This window comes from Orbicella franksi, chromosome 3, assembly GCF_964199315.1.
Source record: "Orbicella franksi chromosome 3, jaOrbFran1.1, whole genome shotgun sequence".
NCBI classification, from domain to species: Eukaryota; Metazoa; Cnidaria; class Anthozoa; order Scleractinia; family Merulinidae; genus Orbicella; species Orbicella franksi.
Genome location: NC_138147.1, coordinates 20,563,901 through 20,575,965, shown reverse-complemented (window position 1 = coordinate 20,575,965; position 12,065 = coordinate 20,563,901). Strand labels below are relative to the sequence as shown.

The window sequence follows — 12,065 nt, the reverse complement described above, 5'->3', positions numbered from 1 at the left end:
AAACCTGAAGTTCATAGACAGCTTAAATTTTATGATGAGAAGCTTAGATGTGCTGGTGAAGGGCAGCGCACCAGAAGACATGAAAATAACAGAAAAAACTTACAGAGACATTGAAAAGAGGAAGCTGCTCCTGAAGAAAGGGATTTATCTTTACGAATACATGGACAGCTTTAAAAAGTTCGCTGAGACAGAGCTCCTGGCCAAAGAAGAGTTCTTCTCAAAGCTGGCGGGGAAAGGGATAACCAACGAAGAGTACGCCCATGCGAAGAAGGTCTGAGCCGAGTTCGGATTCAAAACCCTCGGCAACTATCACGATCTATATGTGAATACCGACGTCGTGCTGCTGGCAGACATGTTCAAAAACTTCCAAAAAGTCTGTATGGGAAGGTGCGAGCTAGATCCAGCACATTGTTACACAGCCCCGTTCTGAGCTGGGATGCACTGCTGAAAAAGACCGCTGTAGAGCTAGAGCTTTTGACCGACATGGACATGCATCTGTTCATCAAAAAAGGCATGTGGGGCGGCATCTTGATGGCGCGCAAGCAGTATGCAAAGACCAACAACCCACGGGCCACCAGCTACGACCCCACCAAGCCTTCTAAATTCATCACATACCTGGACGCGAACAACCTGTATGGCTTGGCAATGAGAGTGCCGCTGCCCAAAGGAGGGTTCAAGTGGAAGAGAGTGATGCCCATGCAAGAGCAAGTCATGAAAGTGAAAGAAAACTCAAAGAAAGGGTGGGTCTTGGAGGTGGACTTGGAGTATCCGGAGGAACTCCACAAAGCCCACGACAGCTATCCTCTTGTGCCACAGAAAAAGGCAATAGGGGTGGAGAAGATGTCAGAATATCAAAAAAGAATGATGGATGATCTGGGTCTTGACTTGCCTTCGTGAACAGCGAGAAACTTGTACTCACGCTGGAGGACAAAAGCAATTGTGTCGTCCATTACTAACACCTGCAGTTTTATCTCAGCCAGAGGATGCGTTTGAAAAAGGGCCACCGAGTGATGGAGTTCGACCAGGAGCCATGAATGGAGCCCTACATCCAGATCAACACGGAGTTCAGGAAAGAAGCGAAGAGCAAACTCGAGACCAACTTCTACAAACTGATGAACAGCTTGGTGTTCAGCAAAATGATGGAAAACCTGAGAAACCCCATCAACGTGAAGATCGTCCGCAGCTGGGAGACCAACAATATCCGCCACCTGGTGGCCAGCCCCTCGTATGCAAGGTACAAGATATTTGGAAACAAACTGACAGGCATCCACATGCACAAAATGCGGCTGCTCTTGGAGAAGCCAATATACTCCGGCATGACGATCTTAGAGGACAGCAGGATTTTGATGTACGACTTCTTCTACAACCAGATTAAAGCCCGGTACGGCCCCAAGTGCGAGTTGATTTACACAGACACTTACAGCCTACTCATGGAAATCGAGATGGACGACGTCTACAGAGACATAGCAGAAGACCTCGTCCTGTATGATACAAGCAATTATCCCAAAGAGCACCTGCTCTACAGCAGCAAAAACAAAAAAGTGCTGGGGAAGATGAAAGATGAGTGTGCAGGAAGGGTGATTGATGAAGCAGTGGCTATACGGTCAAAAATGTATTTGATCAAAGAAGAAAAAGAAAAAATGTCAAGAAAGCCAAGGGAGTAAAAAAGAACGTGGTAGAAATATAGATCCAGCATGAGCAATACAAAGAGGCACTGTTTGAGAAAAAGCAGTTCTGGCACGGGATGAACATCTTGCAAAGCGAGGGCCACGAGATCTATGGCATGCGTGTGGACAAGGTCACACTGTCAGAGTTTGACACGTAGCAGTGGATACCAGACGACAGTGTGCACACACTGGCATATGGGCACAAAGACATCATCAGGCACAGACTTTTTTGGGCGGAAGCTGTGTATTTGGCGGCACAACCAACAGCTCTTCGCAAACAAAGCTGCGCTTAGGCCCTACAGACAAATAAGAGACAACAAGCTCATTTGGTTTAGTCACAGCTCTTTCAAGATGGTATACTTTTAAAGACCAGACTGGATCTGTGGCCCTTTTAGTCTTCCCTTCAAGTTCCCTAGGCTGATACAAATATCTTACATTGATGAGTGGGGAGAGCTTTTCTTCTTTCAAGCCAACAGGTCTGGAATACTTTGTAGAGGGTTTGGAGGTGACAGATTTCTCTTTGATTGCGACAGCTGTTTTTTTCCCGATAAAACTAGTGACCTTGCCGTTCAGGGCAGCAGCAACATCGGAGGGCCTTTTGACCCATGCAGTCAACCGCTGGCCAGAAGGCCAACAGCAGTCAGTGCACATTTGTAAATTTTATGCCCACAAGGAAGCTTGTCGTGAGGCAGAAAAAGAAGGTCTGCCTGGTGGACCGCATTAGGCACCAATACATCGAATTTGGGGCGAGAAATGTAGCGCAGCGCAGGGAGATAGATCTGCCAAAGTGCTTGTTTGATGAGCCACTGCGTAGCGCTTTCTTCAGGGACTTGTGCAGCATCCGCTAATTTTTGGATGGCAGCAACGCCTTTCCGATAGCCCTGAGGGCTGTAGTAGACTTTGGCAAGCTTGACATCCATATGTGGAAGCAAGGCGTTTATTCGAACTGAAAATGCAAGCATTTTTAAAGAAAAGGAAAAGCCGTGTAGCCGAGAGCAAGAGCGCTGCCGTCCACAAAAAGCAGCTCGCCTTGTTTCTGCTGATCACTGGGCTGATAAAAGTCAGCAGCAAGGCCCTTTGGGCGGGGCAATTTGCTTGTCTGAGTGGGCCTGGTTATAGAGTTTGAATGCATAATCGGTGTTCGTGAAGTTCTGCTTCCCCTGTTCTTTGACTTCTCTGTTGGTTTGAATCCAATCAAGAAGCTTGGTGTGGTCGCAGGTGTATTGGGCTATAGCGGTCTGATAAGCTTCAAGGGCTTTGTTGTGCCGCTTTTTTTCATCCAACACCGCATTCCCGCTGTCGCCAGACAAATATTTGGCAAGATAGTTGCCGCCAGTAAAAGCAGCTGCATTAAGAATTGCCCCTCCGATCATCATTACAACGCTTGCCATCATTAAAGCAACGTTTCTTTTTTTAAACCGAGGTTGGGAGGATCTTTTTGTCTTCAAGGTAAAGCGATGCTGCCTGCCAGGACAACTGTGAATTTTGCATAGTTCATGGCGCTGCCGCTGGGGTCAGCAATAAAGTTCTCTTGCACCACCTTTTTCGCGATCCAGCTGATGCCGGCAGCTAAGCTGGTAAGAATGGCCGCATCCATGATCATTTTAACAAGCTTGTTGTCCGACATCGTATTCAGCTGTGCATTTTCTTTTCAAATGTCAATCCATTGAGTGGAGCTCTCTTCTTTGGATCGGCTGGCTTGGCTGCTGCGTATCCACAGTATGGGCTTGTGGTGTTCCCTCGACTAGTCAAGGTGGGGCAGGTTGCTGTGGCGTGAAAACCTTTTTTATCTCTTCACGTTTGTAGTAAATTTCAATGACAGAAACCACAATGCTGATTATACTGAGCCAATGAGATCATGCTGATAACGTTTTTTGTGTCTTCATTGGACGCTCATTGCTTCATCTAGTCGAAGCATCTACACTTTAACCACCAGTGAGAGGAGGAACGAGGCCCACAGCTACAGTGGCTTCTGCAGCTTTTTTCTGTTCTTCATGCACCTTTCTTCCTTTCTCTTGTAAGGCTTTTCCCACAGCCACCCGTTTCAGGTTTTTTTCTTTCACAGGTGCAGTAGTTGGTATTTTTAAAGTCACCTGCTCTGGCCGAGGCTGCAGCAAGGCCGCAGCAGGCTCCTCCATGTGAGTGTTTTCTGAATCCACCATTATTTTAGTAAACGAAAATATTTAATTAGCAATGCTGACTAATTGTTCAGCAGTTGCTAAGGATTGCTCAGCAGCGGTTGCTTTGGATTGCTCAGCAGCAGTTGCTGAGGATTGCTCAAAATCTCTATGTTTTGTTGTGATCAGCACCGTGTTGGCTACCTTAAGCAGCCGCCCACATCTCAATGCAAGACTTCTGACAAGGGTGGACAACTCTTTGGTGATGACATAATCTTTTTTAAGATTATTCTGCAGAGCTTCAACTTCTTTAATTGGCACAAACATCCCAACTGCCCTGGTGTACAACAAGAGACAACTATCAACAAAGGTTTGAGTGGTCTTGGCACCCACATAAGTCTCGTACCTTTTGTAGTACTTTTCAACATCTTTATCTTCCAAGCACTTAACCTGCTCTTGTGTCAGCTGCATGCCGATGGCTTCTTTTGCTTTGCCTGTGGAAACCAGAATTGTAAGCTCTTCACGAAGGGCTGGAATGTCAGGCCCTGGCTAACTCTTCGAGTCAGGTTCAGCTTCCAGAAGACTCATGACTTCAGCCATCACAAGGCTTCTTCTTTTAGCTTTGATCAACTGGCCCTCTTCTTCCGTGGCCCATTCTGTTATAGCTAAGACTCGCCAAGCTTCAATTGCTTTCTGTTTTGTCAAGGCCGAAAGCTAGCCTCATCACAGCGATCGCCATCCTCGCAGCCAAAAATCCTGCTTCAAAAGCAGCAAAGCTTCTTAAAATTTTGTTAGAATCTTCGAGCTCTTCTAAGCGGGTGTACGTTTCTTCGAGGGCTTCATTTACCTCGTTACACCTTTCGGCAAAATCGGCTGTCAGTTCCTTGTGGGTGCAGATGGCAGCCATTTATACCAAAACCGTTGGCGTGTTTAATTGGCTGAAAACCTTGACGCGGCCATGATTGCTTTATACCAAGGCAGGCGGCTTGTTCAATTGAAAAATAATCCTAGATCAATAATCGCACAGACAGTTAACACACTTGTATAGGGGGGTTCTGGACTCAAACAACTTGGGCTCCAAGACGCCGAGCAAAGCAAGGCATCTTATAAGGCCGAGATTTGTTTGATCAAGAACCCCCCTTATACACGTGTGTTAATATATATGCAGTTATGTACATGCAGTTATGCATCTAACGATGCAACTTTAAAGTAAAATCCAAAGCTTTACAAATGTGCTGCTGGAACCAATGAGAGCAATACTGCAATTCACTTTTCCACTGACCCACGAAGTATGAATTCTCTGTGAAATAGTGAACTGTATTAATTAGAAGCATGATCAGCCCATACTCAGTTTAACTACATGTTTCTTTCTTCTTTTTCCAGTGGGTAAAACAGAAGCTTACCCCTTGTTAGTGGCTCGAAGGCCTGGGGGAAGTCTCATGTCTCCAGTAGTTCTTTTCTCACTGATTTCACAAATTATTGTTCAAACTACAGTACAAGTCGGTGGATTTTATTATGTACAGTCTCAGCCATGGTAAGTGGACCTGTAAGACAAGGAAATTAATTTTACACATGCTTTAGTCCATGCAAGTCAATTTGTTTGGAATTTTATTACAAAGTAAATCAAATTGAAAACTTAAGCTCTTGGGTTTAAAATTTGTTCCAGTTTGATTATAAACCACTCATAGATTGTATGTTTAAATATCTCTGTCACCCTGTGTCAGTCAGCCAAACAAAACATTTTGAAATGCATCTTAGAAACAGTTTTGTAAAATGTAACCTTTCAGTAAGTAGCATCAAAATCTCATCAGCTTCATCCACCTTCTCTCTTCATTTGAGGTTTGGATGGTGTATATTTTAACTGATCAGACTCTTCTCAGCTTTCCCCTGTCTACCAAGGGTGTGTGAATCCACCACACTGCTGTTCCAAAACTATTTTTCTTTGGCACCCTTTCTAGTCTCTGCAATGCACAGGATGCCTTCTACGGTCTATCCCCAATATCTTTACTACCTCTACCCTCCTTGTCTTCAGTAGCTCCTATAAGTCTACAAACTCCTTGAAATCTTCCACTTCTACACCAGTCACCACAATTCTTTCCCTGTTACTAGGCATACTCAGTCCTCAGTGTCTTACATTTTCTTGCATTTAGTTTAAGGCCTATTCTGGCTGCTTCCTCTGTCAATTTCGCACTCTTCTCTTGCAAGTCTTTAATCTTGGTAGGTTGATGCCATCTACGATATCAAGGTCCTCCAGTACTGGCATTAAATTCCATCATATCCCTCTTTTCTTATCTGCCTTTGCCCTCCTCCTGATCCAATCCATGGCCAGTAAGGCTGAGAATCCTGACATCGTGCCCTTCACCAATTATTATTTCAGACTGAAGAAAGGCTTGCCTTGCAGTTTTCCTTTTGCAGCTTCCAGGGCAGCACAACCTGACGGTTGAAGAGATGACCCTTGTCTCGTTCGAGTTCAAGTGACTCTAAAAGCGATACGAGGCCTGATAGTTTCTCTTTTCTCTTATACCATCACATGCAAGTTGTGCTTTTTGCTCACCTCGCACTTGACCATGTTTGCTGTCCCTTTGCTAGGATAATGTAATTTTTCTACAGTTCTCAGCCCTTAAATTGTGCTGCAAATTTTAAGTACTTACCAGAAACACTAGGATTGTGCGTAAAGTCGATGCACTCCGCTGTTTCTGTCGGCCATTCTAAATAGTGATCACTCTTTTTTAGGAGGCAAGGGTGAACTTTTGGAGCTGTTTTATTTCCTAGCAAAAACTCAGTTCTTCTTGGTATATCATTTCCAGGGTGCTTTGTGTCAAAATATTTCTCTAATGACTTCCTTATTTTCAATTCCTTTTAAACAAAGGGGACAACATTACACGTAGATGTCAGACAAAGCTGAGAAAACGTAGAGCCAAACTTATGATTTCTTCATTACTCCAAACGAAAATCTATTGGCTGTCAAAACTAAGATTTCCGTACATCGCACCAGAGATCATAACTGGTAAAAGGGGACAGAGCTCTAAGAGCAATATTTACCGCTTTGGAAACGTTTGTAATGTCCATTTTTGGGTCCCGTTCCTGAAGTGATATGAGTCGATCCAGCGTTGTAGCCAGATTTAAAGGCAATCGTTTAAATTTGTGTATAGAATAGTACGCCATTAAATTCTTGTTCTTATTTTCTTACTAGCAGTTCGTATACCATATTTTTCGAGTTGTTTTGAATGGAAAGACGTGATTGCAAAAGAGCTCACTTCCTAACCAATCAAACTATAATTGAACACCGAATTTAGTTCCTGCGATGCCCAAGGACACCGTTTTCAGTGAGAGAAGTTGTTTTGTTTATAGCGAAGTGTCCTGTATTAACAAATACATGCACCACCTGAAGTGGCAGGTTTTTTAATGAATCCACTGAATAATCTCAGTGTTTTGTCCTTGCAGATAAATATGCCAGGTAATTTTTAAAATGTCTGTTTGTGTCCTAGTTTCTGAGCCTGTATTCTTTTTATCAACTTGACATGTTCGTGTTTCTGATTAAATTGATTTCTTAAAAAGAGGCGTCAAGGAATTTCATTCCCACTGTTGAATAAACTAGAATCCCTGCTGATGTTTTACGGTTCAACCGTAGAACATCGGCAGGGGTCCATGATTTCAGATCCTCATGAATCTCGTCATGCTCTTTGTGTGGGAATATTGTTTCAGTTACGACTAATCCGTTCACACTACAAAAGTCACATAACCTTTCCCTGTTGTCACTCATGACTCCACATAGCTCTCTCTCTCTCTCTCTCTCTGCATTTGGAAACTGATCACTGGTGATCAGACTTTAATGCTGCATATTCTAACCCTTCTTTTGTTGTATCCAGGATGTTTATTTGTTCCTCTCTGCAGAATAGACCATTTGATCCAGCTTAAAATGACTGATAGAACTCTAGCATAAAGTGTGACCAACATAATCTTGATTTCATGCGACCACCTCAAAAACAATGTGCTTCTCAGCTGGCCATTTCTGAGTTGCCTTCCTCATGAATTCTCAAAAAATGTTCCTTATAAAAATGACTTGGATTTGCACTGAAACTGATCATATCGGTTATTTAATTTATTTTCATAAAAAGCCAACTCAAAATGAACAACAGTGGAAACCCACCTTACGGCCACCCCGCCTTATGGCCACCTCATTATTACAGCCACTTTACTTTGGCCCGAGCTAAAGCTCAGCCAGTCATTCTTTTTTTTTTTAAGAACCCCTTTAATACAGCCACCCAGTTAATATGGACAGTTTTTTTTGTGGCCCGTTGGTGACCAGGTTAATGAGATTCCACTGTGTTTCCTGTCACTAAATACCATATCATTCAAAATAACTTGAGGCTTCCTCTCATTAAATGTAACCAAGTTGTCTGGTTGATTTATTGTGTCTATATGATTTAACAGTTGCAAATTTAAACAATAAATAATATTTGACCACAACTTTGTTTCAGGTTTGAGGCAGTGCGTATAACAGATAAGAATAGTACATATGTCAAGTGTCATCAGAATGCTGTTGTGTTTGCACTGTCATCTTTCCAGTATATTCAGCTGTCAGTTGTTTTCTCTGGAAGAGCCCCTTATCGAAAACCATTTTATAAAAGTGGTAAGTAAATGAATGTGTTACATATGGTAACCAGACTAAATTCACGCCAAATCTTACTCGAAATGGAGTGACATCAAAATGTTTTGTCTACAGGTTACACTGTATGTCCTTACTGGGTCAGAAAATAAGTATTGAAACTAATAAATTTCAAATTCTGAACAAAATAAGTTTTTATATCAGTGGTGCTTGGAGTTCAAGCAGTAGTTACAAAAATCCTAAAAACAATACAGGGTTCCAACAGGATATGAGCCTGTAATGTTCACTTTACTGATTCAATGCTTTAGAGCCAAAAATCTTTTCTTGTAAAAGAAATAGAATGGCAAGTGACAAAGAAAGGCTGAAAGGTAAGAGTCTTTACCTCCGATGTAGGCCATGTTCCCAAGGTAATCCTTGTCAAGTTAGTGTTAGACATGGTACCTGATTCTTCTGGAAATAATGTTACCACTCAAACTGCATGGATGTTTTTGTGGAGGTTGAGAGTGAGCGAAAAGCCACTTAGACTGTCCATGTGAGTAACATGTACCACAGGATTGGTTATTTCTAAAACCTAATGGGATTTCTAAAACCGAGAGTGATCTAAATATAACTTTTGCGATTTGGGGTATATTAACTCTCTTACCTTTCATCCCAGGGACTTGACCCATGTTTGGGTATGGGTTGCCGCCGAGGGTTTGAGATCCTGACCCCGTTTAGGACAAAAATACTCTAAAATCCCTACCTTGTGTAGGACAAAGAAAAACAAAGTAACTGGACCTACCGGTACGATCTATTCTGTCAATACGCGTTTGTTATAATACTGATAAGTGGAAAAAGAATTTTACCAACAACAATAGCATTCTTGTCCAGAAAATGAGCTCATGTTGATTGATGACCTTGTGATGGCCGGTTAACGTCTCTCGACTCGTAATACCATACCCTGTTAAGGACAGGTTCTGACCCTGTTTAGGACAGACGTGAGTAAAATTGAATACCCTGTTCAGGGCAGTGAGGCCAAAAACCATACCCTGTCCCTGTCTTTACTCCTCAGTTACTATACATGGTGTGATTTCATTTAACACTTTGCTTTTCTTTTCAGTATATTTTCTACTGGTCGTTGTGCTACTAACTCTGTTTACAGGATTTCTAGTGGTTCTTCCAGGACAAGTATTGCAGAAATTCTTTGAGGTAATGGGCAATAAATGGTCATTTATTCAATTTTAATTCAAATAAAATAATAAATTAAACTAATTGAAACAAGAAGAGCGCACACTTGCTATAGGTGGCCACACTTTTGAGGTCCATCTTGTTTTTCATGCATTCATGATGGCAATTTTAAACTTGTTTTTGATTTTTATGGTGCTGCTAGTTCCTTAGAGAACCTGGAACCTTGTATCTACTGGCGTACTCAAATTACGTAGAAACATAAGTTTATTGTGAACTTTATTTCCTGATTTCAACATAATTTATGGACAAAAACTCGTAGTTGTAAATTTCAGACCAACCCTTACATTTTCAAAATATCATTAATGTGTAAATATCATGCTTGGGCTACCCATGGTCCATGTCATAAAAGAATGTCCTCACATTTACATCACACAGTAGGAATCCTTTGGACATTTTTGTGGCTTTCACCACCAAAGACCTGGCGCTTATTTCTCTTTATGCATGATACATGTAGCTCTACTGTATAAAACATTTTAAAACAGCTGTACAAGGTCTTGAGTATGGCAGGCCTGAGGTCACAGGCCATACTCAAGACAGTTATATGGCTAGGGGCTATGGCTAGTTAACACAGATAATATTCAGAAAGAAAATATATGTACATTTTTTCTCACCTAATGTAATTTTAGCCACATATCAGAAAACTGATGTACAGCTGTAATATAAAATCTGATATTCCTGGTATCTTTTACATCCAAAATATAGGGGAGGGGAGAATAGCTAAATCCAGTGTCTTATCTCTCATTTTGTCTTTTATACCCAAAAATGGGTTAACCTATCCTTTTTGTCCAAGTGTTGTGCAAGAGAAGTCTTGATCAGTATTGACTTACAAACGTGATCTCTCCCCAGTTGGCAACCATGCCTGACTTAGTCTTCAGGCTAACGCTTGTTGGTATTGCAGCTTGTAATTGTCTCATTTCATTATTTATTGAGGTGAGTAGAAGTTTAAGATGCATTTATTCTAACTACATCTGGCTTTGCAAACAAGTAATTTATTTTTATCATGGACTAGTTGTGAAGATGAGTTACAACCTGCCATAGAAAATACGAGGAGGGCAACATGGGAACTGATCAGGCTGGGCGCATTTACGCTGTTCTCATCTTAAATATGTAACCATTATTCCACAAGTACATCCTGGATATGAGATAAAAGACAGCCAACAAGGCACCTAGCGCCAAGTTGGCTAAAATCATCTCATATCCAACAAGCACGAGTGAAATCATTGTCGTATTAAAAACACCCTCAAAACTAAAATAAAAATGAAAATGAAGACGCTCCAATTTTCCGTGCACTTACCGTGAGTGTAGAGCATGATATTATTGATGTAATAATTATTGCTCATATACCATGATGCCTAAGCCAATGAAAACTCTTGAATTGCATTATCCGATGATCCAGTTTCAAGAGACTTAAGTACAGATTCAGCCCAACCTCAAGACACTGGGGACTGGAATGTAGACCTTGGAGCTATTTGTGGCAGTAAATAAGTAGTTATTAATGCTTCTTGGTAATGGCCTGACTCTTTCATGTATACTTTACTTCTCATTAAGACATTTTTACTAAAATACATTTTCAATTTTAGTGGTGTTCATTTGAGGAATAAAAAAAGGTCAGTTGAGTGATCAGAGCGTAAGAACGATGTAATTTGTCTATTGTATTCTTTCCTTTTTACTAGATCTACATTGTCCCTTCTCAATGGCTAAAGAAACTACTCAATTACATCTTCTGCAAGTCACATCCTAAGAATTTCTTTCGAATATTAGAGCACCAACTGAAGCAAGATCTCAACTGGCCTCCTTCACCAAGCTAGAAAGCACTGAGTGCTTTCATCTTGTCATCCAATGTATTAGTCCCAGGGTTGATGTAACCAAGATATTTTAAATGTCATAGGATTTAGATAGGATGTTCTAGTGAACTGATTTCACAATCGACCATATTCATCTCTTCTCTGAACAACTCTAAAATAGCATGAAGTAACTAACAATTTGAACATTCAATTCCTTCGAATATCCACTGCTCATATAGTTCGGTCTGTCTCCCTGTGTTTGCACTTGATTTACTTGTCTCTTTCATTCCCTTGGTCTTATTTTGTTTTGCACGTTAAAGGCAGGGGAATAACTCGAAAACCGCGAAGTTCATTTATCCCCCTGGCTTGACTTTAAACACATACCTTTTCCCTAAGTTATTGTAATTTTCTTCCCAAATGTGTATTAAGTGTGAAGAGTAAATAAAGCATTGTTGCTGTTGTTGTTGTTGTTGTTGTTGTCATATTCTCATAATCTTGATATTGGACTTGACTATCTTGCAACCGAGGCTAATGCGGGGAGTCTTCAAATGCAAATAGAATTTATCCCTTTTAATGATATTCCCCGCAGGAACCTCCATTCCAAGCTAGTTCCAGTCCAATACCAAGAATACGAATATGGTCTCTTGTAGGGATGCACAGA

General features: G+C 41.4%; 1 protein-coding gene across 1 annotated transcript in view; it reads left to right on the top strand.

Annotated features, from left to right (window-relative positions):
• The window catches only part of LOC145482660 (polyamine-transporting ATPase 13A3-like), a 177,731-nt gene extending 165,869 nt beyond the window's left edge, over window positions 1–11,862 (top strand). Inside the window, exons 33-37 of the mRNA XM_081461266.1 lie at window positions 5,168–5,318; window positions 8,266–8,417; window positions 9,493–9,581; window positions 10,467–10,550; window positions 11,294–11,862. Coding sequence (XP_081317392.1) covers window positions 5,168–5,318; window positions 8,266–8,417; window positions 9,493–9,581; window positions 10,467–10,550; window positions 11,294–11,428 — 611 coding nt within the window. The 3' untranslated portion in view covers window positions 11,429–11,862. The remainder of the gene's footprint in view (window positions 1–5,167; window positions 5,319–8,265; window positions 8,418–9,492; window positions 9,582–10,466; window positions 10,551–11,293) is intronic.
• Window positions 11,863–12,065: the final 203 nt, after the last annotated feature.